Source organism: Micromesistius poutassou, assembly GCF_964030765.1.
Source record: "Micromesistius poutassou genome assembly, chromosome: 7".
Taxonomy (NCBI): domain Eukaryota; kingdom Metazoa; phylum Chordata; class Actinopteri; order Gadiformes; family Gadidae; genus Micromesistius; species Micromesistius poutassou.
Genome location: NC_140277.1, coordinates 12,359,095 through 12,383,365, shown reverse-complemented (window position 1 = coordinate 12,383,365; position 24,271 = coordinate 12,359,095). Strand labels below are relative to the sequence as shown.

General features: G+C 44.5%; 2 protein-coding genes across 2 annotated transcripts in view; one reads left to right on the top strand and one right to left on the bottom strand.

Annotated features, from left to right (window-relative positions):
- Nucleotides 1-5,465: 5,465 nt before the first annotated feature.
- fancl (FA complementation group L) lies at nt 5,466-22,043 on the top strand. The gene is made up of 15 exons (XM_084470808.1): nt 5,466-5,750; nt 5,831-5,889; nt 6,121-6,181; nt 6,868-6,924; nt 7,330-7,427; nt 11,867-11,963; nt 13,406-13,474; nt 16,866-17,016; nt 17,205-17,288; nt 18,254-18,299; nt 19,078-19,159; nt 20,201-20,317; nt 20,727-20,798; nt 21,828-21,864; nt 21,978-22,043. Exons 1-14 carry the CDS (start codon nt 5,658-5,660, stop codon nt 21,861-21,863), a joined length of 1,122 nt encoding a protein of 373 aa, XP_084326934.1. The 5' UTR covers nt 5,466-5,657; the 3' UTR covers nt 21,864; nt 21,978-22,043.
- vrk2 (VRK serine/threonine kinase 2) overlaps nt 21,106-24,271 on the bottom strand; it is a 17,604-nt gene continuing 14,438 nt past the window's right edge. Inside the window, exons 14-15 of the mRNA XM_084470807.1 lie at nt 22,602-22,787; nt 21,106-22,266 (exon numbers count right to left, since the gene is read on the bottom strand). Of these exons, the coding sequence (XP_084326933.1) occupies nt 21,988-22,266; nt 22,602-22,787 (465 nt within the window). The 3' untranslated portion in view covers nt 21,106-21,987. The remainder of the gene's footprint in view (nt 22,267-22,601; nt 22,788-24,271) is intronic.

The following is a 24,271-nucleotide window of genomic DNA, read 5'->3' as shown; positions in this document are numbered from 1 at the left end:
TGCTATGAGACACCCAAGGGTGCCTTCGTTACTAAAGGAGAGAGGTATGTAACGAGTATAAAGAGATAAAACCATGGAAAGAATGTGGATTCAGGGTCTGCTCAAAGAGGAGAGGAGCGGTATGTCTGCATACTATATTGTGGATTATGAAGTGCAAAACAAGCTATTTCTTTCTCTTACAAAGACACAAAGACACACATGCACACACACATATAGCCTTTTTTTCTCAGAATAAATCCTACTAAAAGTCAGACATAAATCTATTTTTTTCTCTATCACTTTCACTCTCTTATACACACACACACACACACACACACACACACACACATGCATACATTACTCACACAGACTCAAACATACGGGCAGTTGGCACACACACACGAGCGCACACACACACACACACACACACACATGCATACTCACACACACACACACGCACACTTGGTGGAGCAGGTATCAAAGCGTTGGCGCAGCGAGACAGTTTTAATTACCAGGTACTTTTCTTATTCTTATGATTTAAATTCCTCCCTGCCAGGCAGTAATGATATTCAAAACGGCTGCTGGCGACACGAACGGCATGCATTTCCCTCCTCTTACCTCTCCAGTAAAACATTGTGAGGAGCTCAGTTTATATGCTTATATTTGTCCTCCAGTCACTTTGTAAAATCTTTATTCTTGCTGAACATATCTTTTAAATGCGAAGCTCGCTGGAAGGGATCGCAATAAAGGTGCATTTTTTTTTCTCTGTGTGCATGTGTGTGTGTGTGTGTGTGTGTGTGTGTGTGTGTGTGAGAGAGTATGTGTGTGGAGGTGTGGCACGGGGGCGTGGGGGTTGTAATAGATCAATGCAGAGTGTATTAGCCTGCACTACCGAGGCTTGAGAATTCAATAATAAAAGAATTGATCCTTTAAAGTCTTGTTCTCCTATACTAGAGAGCCTGCTGAGAAATAAATGAAAAAAAAAACATGCAAGCTATACCCCGGTTACCAAACACAGAAGACACATTGCACCCACAGACAGAGGTCAGGCCCTTCCTAAATGTCATGAGATCACCATGGGAAAAAACACCCTTCAAATAAGGCAGATTCTAATATACTTCCTAATTATTGTCATTACGATCCTCGGTATCGACCGCGTGATGTATATAATGACTGTTGTCATTGTTGTCGTACCGCGCTAGCTGGCGGGGTTAGCATGTGCGGCTGCTACCCGACTCAACCGGCGGTGTTTCCGAGTCGACGGTAATCAAACGGGAGGAGTGGAGGCATAACAGCCGCACTTCACAGTGCGTCTAACAAGTTCCACTCCACATGCTAATCAGCACAAGAGCACACCCTTGCATCCGCATCCTGCAACAGCTTCCAGCCTGACACCGACACTGAGAATCGGGGGCCGATCGCGATAGTGCCAATGGATACGGCGGCGGCGGCGGCGATGTGATTTGTGCGGCGCCTAATGAATACATCTCTCTAATGAAGAGAGAGCAGATAAGGCGTGTGTAATGTGTGATAACACAGAGATATGGCTGAATGCAAAGATGGTCGTTTTCCTAACAAGGGAAAGATGATCACAGGCAATGGTCCAACAGTCGCTGTTGCCACATTGTAGAATGGCAATCATCTTTGTATTCGTTTCAGTTTAGGCCTCCGCTGGCTTGGCTGTGTGCACTGTTCCATCCCAGGGCCGTTTGCCAAACACACACACACACACACACACACACACACACACACACACACACGCAAACACTACACACCCAACAACAGCTACACGACTCACTGTCTCGGTCGAACCCACCATGGCATCCAGGTAACTACAACGTGAATTCTCCTCAGACATGTCGGCAGATGACTCATCTGCCCAATGAGCGTTTGGAAGGGTAGGAGGTTCGGGGGGCTAGGGAGGTTTGTGGCTGGGGGGAAGGGGGGGGGGGGGGCGTAGGTAGGACTGCAGCAGAACCTGCTAATCCTATCAAGACGGCGTGTCAGACGGGTATGGTGTGGATGCGTGTCGCTGTAATCCATGGCTAAGACATCACATGCTACGCTCCCACTCATCTGAAGAGAAACACACACACACACACACGCACACACGCACACACACACGCACACGCACACACAAACAGGCATGCTTGTGTATGCACGCACGCTCACACACACACACACACACACACACACACACACACACACACACACAGACACACACACTCACACACCGAAGCACACGTACAGTTACACACACACACACACACACACACCTACACGTGTAAAATCGCCAAGAGAAAGCTTGGTTGTTTTGGCGTCAATCTGTGTTTGAGATCAAAGGAAAACTGCATTTTGTAGAGGTGTAGGTCACATTTTGGGATTAAATCATGTAACTACAAAAGTATATAATGCTTTAAAATAAATAACACTTAATAACTTTTTTAGTGTAGAGACTCAACACAGCCTTCAAGATACTTTTATATACTGAGTTGAAGTGAGATAAGAATACTGTAATACATAAATAATATAAAAGAAAAAAATTCTTAAAATATAATATCTTAAAATCAAGTAGTTTATATAATATTATCAAGCAATATAGAAAGGCTTAGAATATGATTATTTAAGTATTTAAGACGCACCATAATAGAAAAAAATGAACACAGTGAAATAAAATATTATAAAATGATCACACAGGGGACATTTTAAATTTCGGAAAAAATAACTACATAATACCACTAGCCCCACAGAATCAACCACGGACAAATCTTTTAAAATGTGCATGCAGGAATTTCCAAATGACTTGAATGCCTTTTGCTGTCAAGCCATTAAATCAATCACAGACTGCGGGAACAATATGTCCTATTATCATTCAGATACATGCAAGACGCCATGAAAGAGAGGAAGAGACTATGAGCGACAGTCAGGAAGAGGGAGAGGGAGAGAGAGGGAAAGAAGAGAGAAAAAAAGCCACGTTGGACGAGGCACCCCTTGATCATGTCTTGCTTTCAGAGAGAGAGAGAGAGAGAGAGAGAGAGAGAGGGTGTAGGGAGAGAGAGAGAGAGAGAGAGAGAGAGAGAGAGAGAGAGAGAGAGAGAGAGAGAGAGAGAGAGAGAGAGAGAGGTGGATACGCAGCGTGTCAAGACCCACACGGTGTAGTTCCAGCCAATTGCATTCCAGAGAAGTGACCATGGCCAATGTTAAACAAAGCCCCATCCTCGCGCATACTGGGGGGCAGCCACAAAGGAGAACGGAGAGCAAGATATAGCAAGGAGAGGCAGAGAGAGATAGCCAGATAGCGAGAGAGAGAAAGCAGAGAAAGTGAGAGGGAACGAAGGAGCTCACCGCCTATGCATCTTCCGCCGCTGTCCTCTGTCTGTAGCTACATTTTCGAGCTTTTGCAAATCGGGATGTCATTAAGTCGTTGTTGCTGCATTCCCGCAGAATTGTGTGTGTATAATAGAGAGCGGGAGCCAAACGAGAGGAAGAGTGAGTGAGAGAAAGTGTATGAGAGAGATAAAGAGAGAGAGAGAGTGAGCGAGAGAGGGGGTGTTCCTTTTACCGCTGCCAGTGTGCCGAATGCACGCAGGCGGATTTAAAAGCTCCAGCGAGAGCCACTTTCGCTTTGTGTTTCCCGATCCCTAACACATTGCTCACAATGAGACAATTAAAAATCCCCTTTGTGTGTCTCACAACAGATCGAAACATATATTATCTCACAATCCAAAAAGTTATCCGGTCATTTTTTTGTATCTTGTTGTTAAATCGCCAAGGACATCGTAGACATCGTAGTAGGCCTATGCCATGACTGACACAAAAGCGTAATAGTTAGTTACAACTTTTCTCTCAAAGCAAACGAGTGAAGGACTGATATGACTTTCTCTCATATATATTGCCATTTGGTTTCAAAAGGTACACAGGGAGGAGAATGTTTGGCTATATATTGAACAATGTTTTCTTCAGGGCTGGGCACTGGACTTGAACTTAAGCGCTTTCGGTTCATAGGCCTACTATGAAAATATTTGCAGATCAGATGTGAATTGAAATTACACAAGAACATAGTCTATGTTTCCCGTAAAACATGATGAATAAAAATATGTGCTTTAGCTTTTTGTGGACTTAAGTATCGGAAGATACTGTGATTGTCATGACTGCATGCACAATCTCCAAGATCTGAAATTGAAAACGGCTTAACTCGTCCACTGACCTGCCCACAGTTTTGGTGCCATGGCGGCAAGTAAAGAACCTGGAGGTTCTGGTCTCCAGTGCATCCTCCACAGATTCCACTGGGTGAGGTGCTTTGGGCACCTGTTAACCATGCCTTCTTGGTGCCCGATCAGGGATGGATAAGGACAGATGAACAGGGTCGGTGGATCTTGAATGGATCGTTCATGGTTAATTGCTTGCTAAACCAAATTCACCCATGCATAACATTTCTTTATGGCAATAATATTTATTGAGTGATTTAGCAAAGCTTTTATGTCAACTTTTGTATGTAATTAATGAGCATGTAGGCTCAAGGATGCCTACAGTTAGACTGCAGATATTTTAACCCATAGCATCTGGCCACGGGTCAAATATCCTAACCACCAGATCATATTGGCCCCTTGACAATAGATTTCTCACATGGGAGGCCCAAGTTTTATACACAGTCAGATACAGATGGATGGTTATTATTGAGGATGTTTAGGCACAAACATGGCTTTAGGTCTAGATCTAAATATCAGTCACATCACCTCGTACAGAGAACCAAATAGCAGTGAAGGTCTGTGGAGTGGGTCCCAAAATCGTAGTAAAGATCCAGGCCTCCAGTGTAGCAGAGATATGGATTTGTCTTAAGCAAGCTGAGTTCACCTTTGGAATGACAGGCATGGGTCTGCTGGTTCAAGATTGTACACTGCACATCATTTGGTCTGTTTGGCACCCAAAGGTTAAGTGTCTTGATGACTGACATCTTCCAAATGATAGTTTATCACAGCACTGATTCATGCAGGTGATTGTTCTTTTATACCCAACATCACAAGTCTATGTTATCACCAATTACACACCCTTTTACGACTTTGGACAAGTGGTCTCTACAGCACTACAGCTTTCTCTCCTGTCCGTGGTCAACAGTAGGCCTATTGATGCTACACAGTGCTTTAGAAATAATAGTCAGTAGAATGTTAAGCTTTTATATCACTTATCGCAATGCTCAACATCATAATAATCAAATATTAATCATAAATTGTCTATTACAACCCCATACTTGCATTTTGGGTGGATTATTTTTAGTAATAGGAAAATTGCGAAAAGATATAAATGTGTTCTCTGAGAAATAAAACCATAGTTTAAACACAAGCAAGCTGCTTTATTCAAGCTCAATTGATAGATAACATACCCATTGCCTCTCCAGACAGACTTGTCACATCCTGACTAATAAAGCTCTGAGATTCAATTCAGACCACACCTCCGCGTGACGGAGTTGGTTTGTTTTTATCCGCGGGACCAACTGGACCGATTTCATGAAGCAAGTTTATAAAACGTTAACGCACATGTGAAACAAAGTAAAAACGTACAAACTTACAAACAACTAATGGTTTGTCATACCCGGGTGGCCCTTTAGTGGAGGCTAAGTGACTTGTAGCCACCGTACATGTGTGGTTTGTAGGCTGGTGAGCGCCAGATTATTAGTCAGGATGGCTAACGTTAGTTCACTGGTCAACGAGAGTCCTATTCTCCTACCGCTCAACAAGGACAAAACCATATACGACGGCTTTGTTACGGTCCAGGTAACTATTGTTACTAAACGATGTGCTACTTGTCATTAAAGTCATACTACGTGACCACTGAACGCTTGTACCCCGTTCAGGAAAGAGACTTCAGACTCAGGATCGTCCTCCCCTCTGACCGCCAACTCAAACGGGCAAAGTATACGCACTTTCTTGTTATGTTCTTCATGTTAGAACCAATATAATACAGCACTATGTGTCGTAGATTAGGGAGACGCTACTAATGATTGTGTTACTAGCAGGCAGGCCTTCCTCTTGGAGGTCTTATTGTTCATAGATAGCTGTCCAAAGCCTTTATTAACTGTCACAACTGCACCGGATGCTAACACTTTTCTGCAGTTACGTAGACGTCTCACCTTGTTGTGTGCAGGCTCCACTGCTGTTGGCAGCTGAAACACCTGCTCCGTGGATACCAGCACATAGTAAAGCAGGTCAGGTTTTATTTTATACTGACTTGTGGTTTCTATATCTATTCTCTTATCTTGCCTAAATGTGTGCCTGTGCAATGCATTGCTATACTTTTGTATTGTATCTCAGATGTGGATCAGGGTGGTGTGTGTGTGTGTGTGTGTGTGTGTGTGTGTGTGTGTGTGTGTGTGTGTGTGTGTGTGTGTGTGTGTCGTGGTATGTTGGGTGTAACTTAATACTACTACAGTGCCCTATGGGAATCACTTTTTTTTATCAAGTTTATGAACCTGGGTGCTGCATTCAAACTCACCTCATTATTCTTCTATCTGTTACGCATCAGGTCTGCCTCACTGTTGGAAAAAAACCTAAATATTTTTTCCACTATTTAATTAACATTGCCTGGAAAATGTCCCTATTTGTTATGTGGCCCCTCAGGGTTATTTGGATGAGATTGATATTTCACCCCGGGCAGCAAAGTTCATTATTTTCACACCCTTTAAGCTATTATTAATTATTAAGGCTGGTGGCAGCCCACATTAATCACAAACACAGTGTTTGATTTGAATGGCTGGAGAAAAAGAAAAGGGGGGCGGGGGGAGCACGCCACCATCAATTCATTATCTTCTCATTCAATGATGCCTTTTCCCTCGCCATCTCTCTCTCTCCATCTCTCTCTCTCCACACCTCTCTTTCATTTGACTCCTTTCAGAGGCTGCAACACTCGGACAATCTTGTCAGTTTCATTCTGGAGTTCAAGACCGTCTTGGTAAGGAGCATGGCGTGCCTGCCGTTCTCACTTTAACGCTGACATTGTTAGCCTATCATATCATAGGGAAGTAATGGCTGCCTCCCAGGCGTTATCAATAGCCCTCTTCTGTGAGCAGTGGAGCTGCACCGTGTCTCTCTCTCATCAGGTTGATGGAAGGAAAAAGAAACAAAATGTAATGGCCTATGCTGTGTGTGTGTGTGTGTGTGTGTGTGTGTGTGTGTGTGTGTGTGTGTGTGTGTGTGTGTGTGTGTGTGTGTGTGTGTGTGTGTGTGTGTGTACAGGCACACGGGCATCACGTTGCGGTCACCTTCGTGTTTACATTTTCTAGTGTCAAAATATCCCCTGAAGACCTTGGCAACAGATACATTGAGGTGTCATTACCCAGTCTGTGTGATCTTGCAGGAGGTCGCGTTGAGGGGCCGTCCAGAGAGCCTCTCCATCCCACCTCCTCAGTATTACTCACAGCTCATTACGGAGATGGAGACGCTGGGCTGGGACAAGTAAGTGTGTTCAAGCAAGGAGCGCTATAGTGTCTGAAAGCAATGAACTGTTTAACAGGCAAACTATTATCGTGACATACTTATAAGGATGTAGTATGAATTCAACATTCCCTTTTGCAGTCCAACGGATGAGATTGAAATGGTTTGAGTTGTGCTGTCACACTAAAACAGTTTTTCTTCTTTATCTGTGATGATTTCTCATCTCGTTTATCATTTTAAGGTTATATCTTTCTTCAATAATTGATTGTGTCTACATAACCGGGTATCACATTAAGTAAATCCGTACCTCACAACCAATATCAGTTTGGACATAATATTGAATTATTGCCCAGCCCTAAATCCCACGCTGCCATTACCTAATGAGCCTCTAAGTCGGTCAATGCCACTAGAGATTTGAAGGGGCGGCCTGCTGCTATTATTGTTACTATTACCATTATTATTACTGTTATTGTTACATTGAATCGACTACTTCACGATGCGTCTGCCCTGCTTTTGTTGAAATACAATCCTCACTGTGTCGGCCAATGTAGTTTATAGCACATTGATTTACCGATCTGTTGTCACGGTGACGGGTAGAACATGCAGTGACCTTAATGCGTTCAAAACATATTCTTGTTGAAACGTTTCGGAACAACATCCACCACCAATTCAGTTCTATTGGATCGGAGTGAAAGTACAAAAACAATGTATCATACGATAATTACATTTGAAAAAGGATGAACATCTTTTAGTTTTCCTTGAGTGTTCTTGTTTCCAGGTGGTGTCTCTCGCCATCTCTGTAGCCCCTTTACCGTGGTCAGTGGGAGTTGCGGGAAGGGGGAAAAAAACCTCTTTCCAGCGTATCTTTAGAAAAGATTGAAAAAAAAAAAAAAAACGGAACTTGAGCGGAATAGCTTTAGCATGGGCGCCGCAGTTAATCGCCTGGTTCCACAGCCCGCCCCCAGGCGTTGCCGCGGCGAGGACGGCAGTGGCGTTTGCTCCACATTTCTCAGCGCCACTCTTCTAACGACTTACTTATTTTTAGTTATTGAGTTATAGTTAAATCCAGGTCACATTTAATAACGCTGAGCCCACGTGCGGCGGCTAATGCCGTCACCCCAGCTCCCTCGGGGCTGGTGGGGTGGAGGTGGATGGGGGCTGAGAAGGGTGTGTGCCGCAGATCTAGTGCGTCATCTGATCTGTTCTCCCCCAGCACGGATTAAGCTCATCTGCAGTGCTCATTTTCCACTTTCCCCCGTATTAATGACCACAACCCGCAATTATCTTATTAGCAAAAAATGCAAATTGCTCTAATTGAAGAGTCTTTGGTTTTAATAGGAGAGTGCGGATAGTGATGGCGGTGGTGTGGGGGGGGCGGTTGGTAAAGGTATGCGGCGTTGTTTCCATGTCATGTTACAACGACAAGGCATTATACACGCTGGGCCCCAGTCTCTCCAAAGCACTCGAGATTCGTTTAGTGACTTAATTGGCATGGGCGACGTTAATGGCCGCCAGGGGTTTAGAGCGGTAATTCTCGTTAGTTGATTGGGAGCAGGTAAAGTGAGAAGCTCATTTCTTTCTTGCTCTCCCTCGCTCCATCCCTCTCTCCCTCTCTCCCTTTCCCCTATCTGGATTTATTTTGCACCCCTGCCCTCTGTGTGTCAGAGTGGTCATCTCTGTGGATTGGGGAAGAAGTGATCATGAGTTAATTAATGGGGAATGAGGTTGAGTAGATCTCTGCTGGTGTTTACTGTTGTGACCCTTCACCTCCATGCTGTCCTAAGTGTGAGGCTTGGTCCCACTCTCGCAGTGAGGCCCTTTAAGAGAGGCCGTGTGAGGTCACCCCAGCAGCAAACAGTTTGAAAAGCATTGGTGTCTGTGGTGCATCTGGAGAAAGTTCCACGTTCTCTCAGAGGAAAATGTATACTGTCAAAAAACATTTTCAAGGGATTGTGAATGAACATTGAACCAAAGTTTTTCAAGTTGTACCAATGTTTGTGTATGTGATTTGGTGCCCTCTGCTTTCGCTATTTCCTCGATCACTGCTTTTAGTGAATCACTTACGTTAATAACCGCTATCACATTGATCTAATTGGACGCCGGTGGGACGTGACCCACAGTTTAGAAACCACTGCCCTATATCACCGTCAAATTAGTCACTCAACTAAGTTTCATTTTAACACACACACACACACAACCACACACACCCAGCACACAGCATACACAGACAGACATAGCCAATCACAGATGTGCATTCTGTGGTGCCAGGGTGCGTGCTGATGTGTTGCGTCTGCGTGCAATGCGGTTGGCTTGCCGAGTTGCAAATAGGATGCTCTCATCAGTCTTCCCAGCAGGTCATCCCACTCTCACGCTGTTTTAATCATGGCAGAGAGGGGGGAGGGGCCTGCACCAAACCCCTGCCTCCCTGGGCAGGAGACCCCTCGAGGAGTGCAGATGGAACCGTGTCACAGGGGAAAAGATGATGTATGGAAGATGCAGTGAGGAGGCTTTTGTTTTGCCACTGTTGTGAACTAATTTGAAGAACTTTCATTGGTCCGAGGCTGATTGCCTGATCGACCCTGCCACTACACCTTTGAATAATAGACACTATAGAGAAATCATAGAAATGGTTAAATCAGTCGGAAGAGGGGTAATAGGGGGAATAGGTTGTAGATAGTCCTCTCTCAAGGAGCCAAGTATATTTTTCCATCCTGTTATATGTGAAAGATGTGCAAGTAATGCATTCCTAAACGGTCACAGACTTGTTTTTTGCCATCATATTTGAGAAAACTCCTCAATAGTCACATAGGCCTGCTACAGGACTGATAAGCAATCCCACTTTATCATCACATCTTACAAATTGTGGCACGGGAAGGAGTGTGTATGTGCGTGTATGTGTGTGTGTGTGTGTGAGATCTCAAAACGCAGATGTGGGAGATTAGAGTGTAGCGGTATCCATGCGGGAGGGGAAATGTATCTGCCACTGCCCCATATGGGAAGGAGGTGTCGGGATCAGCGGTCTGCTGACAGCGACGTTGATGGCGACAGTGGGTTTGTTACACTAGTACATTTGAACTTGTTCACCACGGGAGGCTCAGCCACTGCAATATGCATCGCAAAGGCACCTCTTTTTACCGGTGCCCGATTTATTTAGATGACACGAGGACCTAGTCTGGGGATGAAGCTGTTTGACTCCCATGCCCAAAGGTTCTGGGGTCAACCAACACTGTCCGCAGTCCTACCTGTCGGTATCCCTGTGCATGATGCCTAACCCCTACCTGAACATTGTTGGGAAAAAAATTATAATAATCACTTAATCCACTTTAAGTCACTTTGGATGAAAGCATCTGCTAGCTGACTCAATGGTTGATGACAGATGGAAGAGAAAGTTACCGTCAGACCGTGTTGTATGCTGTCAATGGGTTTCAAATATAATCCAGTGTTTCCCACCAGTTGAGATGAGAGCGAAGGGAGAATTGAGTGAGGGAGAAGCTCAAAGATTGTATGGGAGAGCCTGCCATGTACAAAAATCCTGGTGGAACCCTGAAATACGATTATATTTACCAAGGAATTGTACTTATTTTAACCCTGGGGAGGGACCTGATAAAAAAAGTTTGGGAACCACTTGATCCAACCAACCATTTCACCGTCTGAAACCCACCTTACACAATGAGCCTTATCTCATTCGTGCTTTCTCAGGCTGCCCCTCAGGCAGACTGCATTTAATATAATAGACTTTGGTCACTAGCTTTTTGCTGGACTCAATGAATAAAGGTCATCATAATTCTAAGTTTGTTTGTCCTTTGAAGAGGTGAATCCAAAGCCGCCGGGTATAGTATCACAGCTGACGTAACCATGAAGTCATTATTAAAGCTGGGGGGGGGCGGGGGGCCTATCGGTTATTACCGATGCGTCCTTTTATTTCTAAACGACATTGCATGCCATTGCATTAAAACGACACCAGTTCTTCCGCTTATATCGTAAGATGTGATGTGTCCATCTTTAATAGAAAAATAACAGTGGCAGTACGACTACTGATAACGCCCCCCCCCATAGGTCCTTGTCACACACACTCGTGCTTTGTGAAAGCAAAAAAAATAAAAATGAACCATCAAAGTGGCGGCACGCCTGGTTGCGTTGCATTTGCACATATAAGTCAAAGTACTCAGACTGATTCCAGCGTCCACTACAGGGCGGCTGTAAATCCAGCTGCACCGCGTGGCGGCTCCGCCCTGCCCCGCGCAGACATGATTAACGGCTCCTGATAGCTCCTGTCATCTCACAATATTGCATGTACACCCCTGTGTCCGTCTCGCGATTTAGGGTGTGGATTTATTGAGTTTTCTGTGTGTGTGTGTGTGTGTGTGTGTGTGTGTGTGTGTGTGTGTGTGTGTGTGTGTGTGTGTGTGTGTGTGTGTGTGTGTGTGTGTGTGTGTGTGTGTGTGTGTGTGTGTCTTGAGGTTGCTTTTCATAGACTCCGAGTTCCGTACGCTGAGATTGAAAGCCGGCGACTCTTCGGAGCGGGAGCACATACTCACAGTTAAACTCAAGGCCAAGGTAAGACAATGACTCATTCTGCACGTACAAACACGCACACACACACACACACCCGCACACACACACACCATGGCACGGATCATTCTCGTGCCCAAGCTCCTACATTACACAAAAGCAACACATTCACAGTTGGGGGGGGGGGGGGTGGACTCACTAGCAGTCCGAGCAGAGGGGTCACATCTCGTGAGGTGGTAGAGTGGCGGGCTGGCGGACGTCTCCATCGTCAGTAAATCTAGGCCAAAACGGGAGAGCCAGCGCGTGTAGAAGGATACGATAAAACCCCGCTGTGTCCGAGATGCAGCGAGGATAAAACTGCTCAATGTGGACCGTCGACGTGATGGAACGCTCTCCGCCGTCCTCCGCGGACATCAAATCTGCAATATCTGTCGCTACAGGAGCCTCCTCTGTGTAGTTTGATGAAGTACCAGAGAATATGCCAGATGAAGACAAGCCTCGGGGCTCTTCTGGTAAAGTGAATGGATAAAAACAATTCAGTGTTTGGATAAACAAAATACAAGTCAAGACCCCTTTAGAGTAAATTGCTTTTCCTCTGTTGTTCAATAAAGCTCGCCCCCCCTTTAAAAAAGGGGGATATGTTTCTGGACAAATTGATGAACCATAAAATCATTAAAGGCCACATACCACCAAACCATTTGCATTCATACCAGAACACTTTTGCCGTTGAAGTTTGTTTTCCAAAGGCAGCCCTCAATGGCACTAAGCTGCAAGAGTTGCAGTTGTTGAAGGTCACATTCCCCAGTGTTGTGGGTAAGCAGACGGGAGCCCCCCCCCCCCACACACACACACCGACAAATAAAATAAATAAATAAAAGCTGTGCCCACATGAGAAGACGGGGAGGCCTACCTATCCCCAAGTGTCCTGAGCACGCACCTTCTCTGGCATCAGGGATGTGAAACTCCCAGAGCTGCCTCCAAACCCCCCGCGGGGAAAACAAGCTGGGGAATGCCAGAACACACACACACACACACACACACACACACACACACACACACACACACACACACACACACACACACACACACACACACACACACACACACACACACACACACACACACACACACACACACACACACAGGTGAGGCATCTGGCATCCTGATTGTACCACTTAAGACGAGTTGCTGGAAGTTGCGATGTGGAGAAGTGAGATGTGCCGTTGGAGCATCAAGGATCATGCCTCTAAAGTAATTTTGAGTACAAAAGTACATTATGTAGGTATGTCAAGTAATTCTAAACACATTTTATTTCATTGTAAAGCTATTTTTTGTTGAAAAGGTATTTTCACATTAAACACGATCACACATTAATCTAGAAGCGTAGTGCACTGCCCCAATTAATTGTCTGACTAACCGACTGAAGAAGCTTGGGGAAAACAATATATTAAAGACATCAATCTTTTGTATTCGTTTACTTTCCTCAGCACCCAGAAGAGAGTCCAGAATGCTCAGCTGACATGCCAGTTCCCTTGGACATGGCTTGGACACCGCAGGTACACACACACACACACACACACACACACACACACACACACACACACACACACACAAAACCTTCCTAATGATCCCTCCCAATTGTTTGTTTCATTCATTATAATCTCCCAGAGCAATGGGCCACTACGCACACCACTTCGGGTAGGGGGAATGGGTGGTGGCCTTCATGAAAAGGAGAGTGCTAGAGGAGCAGAAGAGAGCCTATGACAATGATTTTGCTGGTGGAGATGCTAATGTGTATGTGTATGTGTGTGTGTGTGAGCATGTGTGTGCACACATGTGTGATACATGTCAGGCATACAGTGAGTACCAGCTCAGAACAGTGCTGCCGTATGGAGCCTGTCTGCCTGCTGGGCCGCTGATGGATCTCCCCCACAATGCAACATCCAGTGTGTGTGTGTGTGTATTTCATAGGAATGTGTGTGCGTGAAAGTGTGAGTGTGCATGCCTTTTTGGTTTTTGCATTTGTGTGTTTTTAAGTGTGTGTGTGTGTGTGTGTATTTAACACACTTAATGGTGCATGTCTGTGTTGGTGCCTGTGCATGTGGTTGTAGGAAGGTGGGGGAGGAGGGTAAGAAATGGGAAGTGTGTGTGTGTGTGTCTGTCTGCACGGGGTGAGTGTGCACGGGGGTTGTGTGAGTGTGTGTGTGTGTGTGTGTGTGTGTGTGTGTGTGTGTGTGTGTGCAGGGAGAGGGTGGGGCCTGTCTGTCGGCAGTGTTGCTGACATGTTCATTTGAATGAGTAATTATTGCCTGCTCCGTAGCGGGGCTAAAACGTGCCACTCTGTGTATTTATGTGGAAATGGAAGGACAAGAAAAACAAACCAGGGTATCTGTGCGTGTGCGTGACTGTCCGTATGTTTGGGTGTGCAAATCAAACCTTGTTTACTCTGACCCCATGGGCAAAAAAATATATCTTTTTTTAAAACATAATTTAAATTAAATTAAAAACAACAACAAAAATATTATTAGAATGTTTGGTGTGTGCGTGACATGATGAAGTATGTCAAAGGGAACGGGCGGGTGAGAGAGGGACCAGCAATGAGGACGTGTGAGTGAGTGATTGTGAGTGGGCATACAGTATGCCGACACGTCGATTGATGTTTGCATTAAAGCCTGGCCGAGCACCACCACATTACCACCATCATTACGCTGTGTATGTTGGTGTGTGTTTGCATTTGTTTCAGATTTTTGTGTGTGTTCAGCGGGTGCATAGCTTTTTTTTGTGGGGCTACCTACCCTGTCTGTCCTACTGTTATTGTGAGATGTGTATGCAGTGGTCTACCCAGTCTTTCTGTGTCCGTCCATCTTGTGTTGGACCTGAATTGCACAACTAATTACCAAACCCCACAGCAGCAGAACCGTTTTTGTACAAACCGTACAAAAACCGTACAACAACAACCACAACAACATGCAACAAATGATAGCAAGATATGAAGTAGGGTTGGCTTCAACATTTGCTTCATTCGTTCAGCCATTAATAATTAGCTCTGTACCATAGGTAGGTACTAAATATTGGTCCGTACCTTTGCTCCTACATATCATGAGAGACATAGGGACATATACAAACACTGGCCATGCTGCAGCCCCTCATTAGGGATGACAAGATGATAGGCTCCCCCCTATCTCCCTGTAGTTCTTTCTGAATGGACATTGAAGGTCCTGTTCGGTTTGAATCTGACAACTGCTTACATCACGGGACGTTGGAGTCCATCAGCACGTGGTGCGTCGCTCCGGTCATTAATTAGTTATCGACAGACTTCCAGTTGTATCCAGGGTTTTACTGTCGGGCTGTGTTTGTGCCATTTGTTTTGCAGCCTCAGGGCGCAAAAATATACAGCGTGTTAGAAAGGAAATGGTACTCTGGCCTGTCTCCGGTGGGCAGTGCCTGGGGCCACTCGTTGGGCTGAACTAAAGACCAGAAGGCCTGATTGAGACATAAGTAGCTCTTTACGTTCTCGCTGAGATGCCCACCCCTCTTCCACCCCCTCTTTTGGCCCCCACCATGTACCCTCGCCGTTGCAGAAACTGCAGGAATTCAATTACCAACTCTTCTTCTGCACACCCCCCTTCCCACCACCACCATAACATACACACTCATTTCTTTTTTCCAAGCCAGACCTAGCGTCGTTATCCGGTGCTGTAACCATAATCATGCCACTGGCATTAATTGGGCTGTAATTGCTGAGGCTCTCACACCTGGCCGATGCTTAATTGTGTGCACTGTGCCGGCACAATGACCCATAATTTTTGGTTTATTTATTTTTTTTATCTCTCTCCTCGCTCCCATCTTTATTGCCCGCCACACTTCCTCTCTTTCTCTCTGTTTCTTCTTCTAGTGTGTGTGTGTGTGTGTGTGTGTGTGTAACTATGTATCTGTGTGGATGACCAGTTGGTTAAAAAAATAAAAGAAATAAGCTTAATCTGACAATCAAGCCGATTTCAAATGGATCCAATTTGCCATCCAATAAGGCCTTGAAAGGTGTGTGCATATGAAAAAATATCCAGCTCGGAGATTATCATTTCCCAGTGCATACAGAGTAAACAAAACTAATTAAACAGACAGTGGAATTATTACTGGCAATAAAAGTGGATTTTGTTTGTTTGTATGTTGTCTTCTCATTATGTTACCCATAAAGTATTTTTAAAGAGCACCGTATAAGATCTGCTGCTGGTGGGTAGGTTACGCTGGCGCAATACATTTGTCAATATAGTGTCAATAAACTAAGCGTACTGGAGTTCATTTATCAGTTTATCTGACACGTACTTATGATGGAAAGTATGTAAATATGTAAATGTAGGATAGTATCTTTACAATCTACTGGCATATTGGCATCATTTAACATGTCCAATAAACAAATGTCGATTATTTTGCCACTTTTAAATCCCACTCATACTCACAATCGGCTGAACTTCAATCCCCCCAATCCCCCCATCCCTCACACTATAATACTAACACTAATTAATTAAAATAATTGTAATTCTTTGTTTTTTTACATGGTTCCTTTTGAGCTTACTCAGACCACAACCACACCAACTCCTAACCCTAACCCTATCATCTCATCATCTGGGTTTAAAAAGAGAAGGGTTCTGGGATAAAGCACTAAACAGTTTGAAAGGATTGATTATCAAGCTGGCCAGACTGGTCTGATATGTGGATATGTTTTGGGATAACCTGATCTGATCCGATTTGGTGAGCGTTCTGATTTGTGGTATGGTTTAGGATGGTCTGGTCTGATTTCGTCTTTGGTCTGATTTGTGGTATGGTATGGTTTGGGGTGGTATGGTCTGGTCTCGTTTCGTGTTTGGTCTGATGTGTGACATGATTTGGGATGGTCTGGTCTGGTCTGATCTTGTGTTTGGTCTAATGTGATACGACGTGATTTGGCAGAGCACACTGGAGCAGCTCCACAGCCAGTTCCTGCTGGTCCTGGACTCCCTGGCAGAGTTCTGGGAGGTGCTGGATGAGATTGACCGCAGGACCTGGGTCCTGGAGCCAGAGAGACCCAGCAGGGCTGACACCATGAGGAGGATCGCCATTGGTACACACACACTCACGCACGCACACGCACACACACACTTACCTGCTGATAAACTTCATGATGATGACTCAGATCTTGGCTAAAATGCAGATTATATCAGAAAACCAGTTACAAAAGGAGGAAACCAATGAAAGGATGTGGGGCGACCTCCTATTAAATACATCGCCATGTCCTTTTTTTATTTTTAGGGAGCAACGTGTCTATCCGGGTGGATGTGAATCCCAGACACCCCAAAATGCTACCAGAGAGCTGTCTGCTGGGAGCCGAACATGGTGGGTAGCATGTGGGTAGAGGTATAGGGGAAACCTGTGAGCAGCCAATTTCCACTATGTGGTCCATTGAGATTGGATGGAGCTAGGAAGTAAAGGCCATCTTCTAACAATCTTGTGTGTTCATCTGTTTGTCCTGTATGTCGCATGATGTATATATTTCTAATCTAAATCTAGGATTTTCATTTGGAGATTATGTTGAGAGGAAAGGGCAGGAACTTTGAAGTAACGTGGCTGTAGGGAGGGGGGGGGGGGGGGCAGTTGAATCCTCTGTGGTTTAGTCACAGCTCTCCAGTAAGGGCCCGTCCGTCTGTCAGGCATGTCCATGTCAGAGAAATTGCTTCCAGGCAGACGTGTGCTCACTGACACAAGCCGGGTGGAGTCCAAAGCCAGACAAATTTATTTACTTCATTTTCATTTCTTAGGGCGAATGGGCAGTGGCTGGGGAGGGGGGGGGGGTGGATCTATCCAAGATAGTGGATCTATCCCTGTCAATTGCTGACAATTGTTTCTGTGAAGCCCAAGGTCACACAATGCGGATGCTGCACAACTCCAAGGCAGTTGCCTAGCAATGCACCTCCAAAAGATATTAACACACACAGACACAGACAGACTTCAGCCTCCAAGACGGGAGGCTGGCAACAACCCCTCAAATACAAGGAGAAATGTAGCTTTATGCATGTAGGAATAATAAACACGAGGAGAAAGGACTGCACACACACACACACACACACACACACACACACACACACACACTTTCCCTCCCCTGTGGCATGGACAATGTAATGGGTGTTCTGCCTTCTGAGTGGCATAGTGAACTGGACCACTGTCAAATCACACATGCGTGCAGTATCATCAAGACTAAGCTCAAGGTGTGTGTGTGTCTTCTTCAGGACTACCCTGCAGTAAATGTATTGGAAACACGATGCAGTTCACTCACATGTGTCATATGTCCGTCTGTGTTGCAGTGGTGACCCCTCTCCGGAACAAGCTGAACGCCAACATGCACATGTGGTGAGCGGTCAGGGTCCGCGCGGCTCCTCGTGACACCGTCGTCCAATCGGTGCCCTCGTTGCTCATTGCTGCTCCTTGTTTAAGGGAGAAAAAAAAAAAACGAAAAGAAAACATTAGCACAGGCGACAAAAGAGGTCCACCAGTACCTTAGGGCGATGCTTTCTGTTCCCAGAACAGGCATGCTGCATGACACATAGACCATGACCATTTGTTTTTCAATGAGGTTGAGACGCTTCCATATCTCACCAGGCAAAATGCAAATCCACAAATCCTGCAAATCTTCATCTCAGGATCCTGCAGATTTAGCACTGCTGTTATTTTTGACATTTTGGTTGTTTGTTTATATATTTTCTTTATTTGTAGTGTTAGTAAAATAACCAAAAGACCAGCTCCTGGCGTTCAGCTCTGAACTGGTTCGCTGATGGGAAGGAACAAGGCTTCCTTTTAGATTATATTTCATTGTTCTAAAAAAAACACACACTCACACAACAAAAACGTTTGTCTGTGTGTGTATATATATATATATATATATATATACACACACACACACACACACACACACACACACACACACACATATATATATATATATATATATATATATATATATATATATATATATATATATATATATATATATATCATGCGTTTTCTTTTTTTTTTGTCTTTCATAAACCAATGGTGAAGTGCTCCTAATCATGCCGCAGTGTCTCTGCAGGCTTCATTTGCATGTGTTTAATTAGTGTGTGTGAAGGAGCTGTCTCTGCTCTGCTGACAGGAACCCGGGCTCCAGCGTCTTGCACAACCTCCAGGATGTTTTGGAGATAGAATTCCCGTCACCTGCCACCCACGAAAAATCTGTATGTCACACTAGCCACACACACACACTAGCCACACACTCTTCACTTCCGTCTTGTTTGCTGGATGATGATGATGATTCCTGGCTTGGACTGTGTACTAGCGTGCGTTAGTGTGTATGTACTCCTGCTCGTTTGCCTGCTTTTAGCTGGAAGGTACTCCACCCCCTGCGCCTTTACCCGGCGTGGACCTATATCTGCTTTTTTGGTTGTCAATGCTTTATTTATATTTGTATTTAACTACATTATATTTGTGTTTTGAGAGGTGGGCAGACATCCTCCTTTTTAATTGGGTTGTATACAGAGAAGATCATTAGAATAACCAAAAGATGGCAGAATCCACACCACTATCAAGATCGCTTTTATCACACCAAACCATTTATCAAGAAAAAAAAAAGAAACCACACACACTCACACACACACCCTCCTTGCTCCCCTTCCTCCCGCTGTGGATGGGTAGAAAAGGGCTTGGTGTTTATCTGCTGTCGCCAGAGTGATTAATGTTTCAGCTTCATTAACATTCCGAGAAGCATGGAAAAGTAGACTTGACCAGATGTTGAATATCATATAATAGATTTTTTTTTTTTTTACCTGACATCCTTTCTCTTAATTGATATCACTTGGAGAATAAAAAAAATTATCTTCTCATTATGAAAAGTGCAAACGAAGGCAGAGAGGGGGGGGGGGGGGGCGAAGGGGGTGGAGGGAGGGGGAGAGTGTGTGAGCCAGGAGAGAGAAAAGGTGGCATAAGGATGTGGCTTCGAGGAGTTGGGCATAATTTGGTAGAGCCGTCCCTGACAGAGGCCAGAGCTTCATCTCAAACACTGTTGTAATGCGTTGAGTAGGTCGACCTAGAGGCCTAAAATTAAATGTTGCGCGTGTGAAATACAGATAGCGAAGAACATAACTGCTGATCCGCCCTTTTTAATGTCACCTTTTCTTTGTTTGCTTTGTTTTTCGTATTAAAAACCATGCGGCCCTCATAGCTGACGGCTGAGGAGTGGTGTCAGCGATATCATATGTTACGTGCTCCTGTGTGTGCAGAGCTTCAACGCAGAGTGTGGCATCTGTTACGCCTATCGACTGGAGACCGCCATCCCGGATCAGGTGTGCAACGACCCGCGCTGCGGCCAGCCCTTCCACCAGGCCTGTCTGTACGAGGTATGTACACGCCAACGCGCACACGCATACACAGGATGATCTGCAAGTCCGTCCAATTACATAATATCTATACTGATGGGATCCGTTGTTAAGATGTTAATATGGTATTACCTAAATAACTGAATGCTCATATCTTTGGCCCGTATACCAAGATATGCAAAATGATTTTGCATATCCAAAATTGCGAGGTCAGAGATTAGCCACACCAATACGCTACTTTTTCTTTCTCCTCAGCATTACAACTAGAGTAGATAACCTCAAAGAGGTTGACCAATCAGAAGACCTTCTTTGAATCATCACATAACCATTACAAATGGAAGACAAATATGTCCCTCATTCTTTTCTAAGCACATAAGAACATAAAAAGTATGCATACACATAAGTATTTCTTTCTTTCCTTCTCCACCAGTGGCTGCGTGCGCTGCCATCCAGCAGGCAGAGCTTCAGTGTGGTGTTTGGCGAGTGTCCGTACTGCAGCAAGGTATGATCCAACGTCTTCCTCATATTGTGAGGCTCCACCAACGCCTTCAAGATAACTCACCTGCTCTATATATTGCATATGGCAGTGGATCCTGACCTTTGACCTTAGCTGTATCACTAAATTGTCTTCGAGACATTGTCGCAGACCACCTTATAGGCAAATTGTAAGGAATAGATAAATACACACACAGTGGTGGAGGCAAAGAGTGCAAGGGCCCCTTTTATACAGAATTGTTACTGCAAGGTCATAGTCAGTGGAAAACTGGAAAGAAAAGTCAGCAACACTGCTTATGCTACCAGGGTTTTATTGAGCAAACACAAATCAATACTACGCATCAATTGAAAACATTAATATGGAACACTACTCACTTATTGTACTATTGTACTATCTACTATTGTAAAAAAATGTATATTTCAAGAATGACATCCCACATGCCACCTGCAGTACGAAACTGGTTGATAAACACTGGCATATAGACTAGTGACTGTCTCTTTGTGAGTGTGTGCCCTCAGCACCATATATAAATAACTGTTCTGTCAACCCTTTCAGCTGAGAGGGATGTTCCGTTACGCCTTTTGCACACTACCTCCGTCCGTCGACAGATGGGGGCTTTTTGACGTATCCATGTGTTTTCCCGGGTTGTATTACAAAGGCGATTTCATTGGACAGTGCACTTGCGTATATTTGCATAACGTGATCTGATTGGCTGACGGATCAATCTCTGCCTGGAAAGTTAAACTTTTCTCAACTTTTGGACGCAAGAGACGGAGCCGATGATACGGACGAACCCACAATGCATTTCGGGAGTGTCCCATGCAAAGTCAATGAGATCCGTCAACATGTAGTGTGCAAGGGGTGTTAACTTGAGCACGTTTGTCAGCACCTTGAGAGTGGCAGAGTGCTCCAATGTATTATGTAGTCTTCTGTGTCAAACGATTCGACTAGAGATGTTTTACAAAAGAGCCACTTGCCTTCTTCTTGTTGGGTTACTCAAACAAAAATGATGTTTTCACTCTGCTTGTGTTTCAGCCAATCACTGTAAAGATGGCAGCACCAAAATCCTGAGGTTTGTGGATTCCTCTTCCATCTTCCAACACATTTCAACCAACATCACTACATGGGAGCCGATGGCAGGACGGCCCATACGATCCAGTTCTAGTGATTCATATTTTTATTTAGGCTGTGCGCGTCATCTCAGTGCCTTAACACAAACTAGGACGAAAAAGAGGGTTGCGAAAACGGTGCCGCAGACAAACAAGTTCCTCCAGATGGGTCTTGCTATCAAATTGATAGTGCGCTCCTCTCTGGGGGCCCCGGGAGATGGCTCCTCCCACTCCAGGAGGCCTCGGCCCCTCCCCCATCCGTGGGGTGGATCGTGGAAGTGTACGTGCTTCCGGGCTGTGCTCACTGTCTGGGATTTCGTGCAAACGTACCGGACGTCTTCCCTTCTTCTGGTGTGGAGTGTTCTCTGTTGAATTGAGATAGCCAGTTTGACACCCCAGTTGATTTTGATAGACACCATTTTTTCCACTGTTTAATAATTAGCATACAAAAGCATTCTTTGTTTTTTCAATTAATTTAATGTGTTAAAAACATATTGCTTCACATCTATGTGGGTTAAATAACGTCAAATATTAAAATATAAAATACAATTTGTCATAAATCAAATCCGTCTTTGATTAACAACCACTCTTTTCCACTCTCAGAACTCCACATACACAGTGGCATACACACACTAGGGGTACAGAGGTAAAGCTGATTCAAGGCAGTAATGTTTTGGGTCGTCTAGCGTCTTGGCCTCACCGCCGATGTCTGCTCTGGTCTGGGGCCGATGGGGGGCCCTCTGAGGTGGCACGCAGCAATGGGAATGGTCTCTTCCTCCCAGTCCTCTTCGTCATCTTCACTTTCAGAATGGTCTTCATAAACCCCAGTAGGCACTGACCTGGCTCTGGGTGATCGCCTGACCGCAGCTGTTCCTGATGCCTGCAACTAAAAAACAAAATGTTTCGTAATTGTGAGCTATTAGTATTTGCGTAAATATGCTGCAATGTGTTAGCCCGTCAGAAGCTTCATTCACTATGTTATATAGAAATAGCATACCAAAAAAGAATTGGACTTTACTTAAGATTGTCTACATCTGATTATTTTCCTCTTATCCTTAAACAGTCAGTACATCTGGAACCCAGCAAGTGTAATCAATATGGCAGCTCTGTATATTGAGCTGTTGAATGTTGATACTGCTTGTTTTTGAGTGAGATCTGAGGGGTATTCCATCAACCAAGCTAAGCGTAAAACCGGGCTTATTTCGCTTAGCCCGGCTTCTTTCAGCTAGTTGCGTTCCATGAATGTGACTTAAGGGAATCTCCGCTAAGTAACCATGGCAACTTATCCGACCAAACTAACCTGGTCGGTAGCAGGTTAACTGTCAGGCTAACTTGAGCGGTGTTTCAGAGAAATCCATCTGTCAGCAACAATTGTACCATCAGAAGGTCCTAGTCCTCACGATTTTGTCATAAATGTACATATATGAAGTACAAACAGCGTATATTTTCACTAAGGGTCTAAGATTAAATGATGCAAATGAAATCATTCAATGAATTGCTATCTATTGTTACTGTGGCTATTTTTTCAACACATTTTTATACAAATCGATGTATTATAATGTGATCAGGAATCAGTGGTTGGGTGAATGGTCTAGCACTTGCACTGTGATACGCGAGACCCGAGTTCGCAAATTTATCCAGTATTTCATAGTATTCTTGGCGTTGGCTTCATTTTGTAATTCCCTTTATTAATTTGATTAATTCCCTAATTAAGAATGTTCAAAGAAATGGAAAATAAATGGCATGAAAAGTTCTTTGATTTCTCTAGTAATCCTACCTATACTAATTGCGTGGGGATTGAACCCCGGACGACCGGGTGCAAGTCCGACACGTTAACTCAAGACTATCTCCCTGCTTTCAAATCCATGGTCAATATTAAATGAAAATATGTTACGCTTAATACTACTTATGCATTCAACAGATAGCCGATTTTTGTGCCAGGCAGCCTCCCTGTTTCTATTAATGGTTACGGTGTTCCCTTTTTTAGTTATTATATGCTTGTACTCCTCATAGACCTCCACAAGCAGCTTCTGTTCGCCTCTGGAAAAGATCCCGCTCGGTCCTTTTCGGACATTGGATCCATGATTCGACATTCACGGTTATGGGCTAGTTACATATCTTGTGAATGCGCGTAATCCAGGATAACGTTAGCCTGGCTTGAACTAACCTGAGCAAGGCGCAGCTGAACTGCGTTGATGGAACGGCTTAAGCCTTAAGTGGAAGTTGGCGCTAGTTCTAACCGGGCTTAATCAACTAAGCGCCGCTTTCATTAGCGACTTTGATGGAACTGTGGCAACACTGCCGTTATTGACACCTTAGTGCTAGGCTACTGACAGTTTGTCGTTAAGAATCAAAGAAAATACAAAAGAT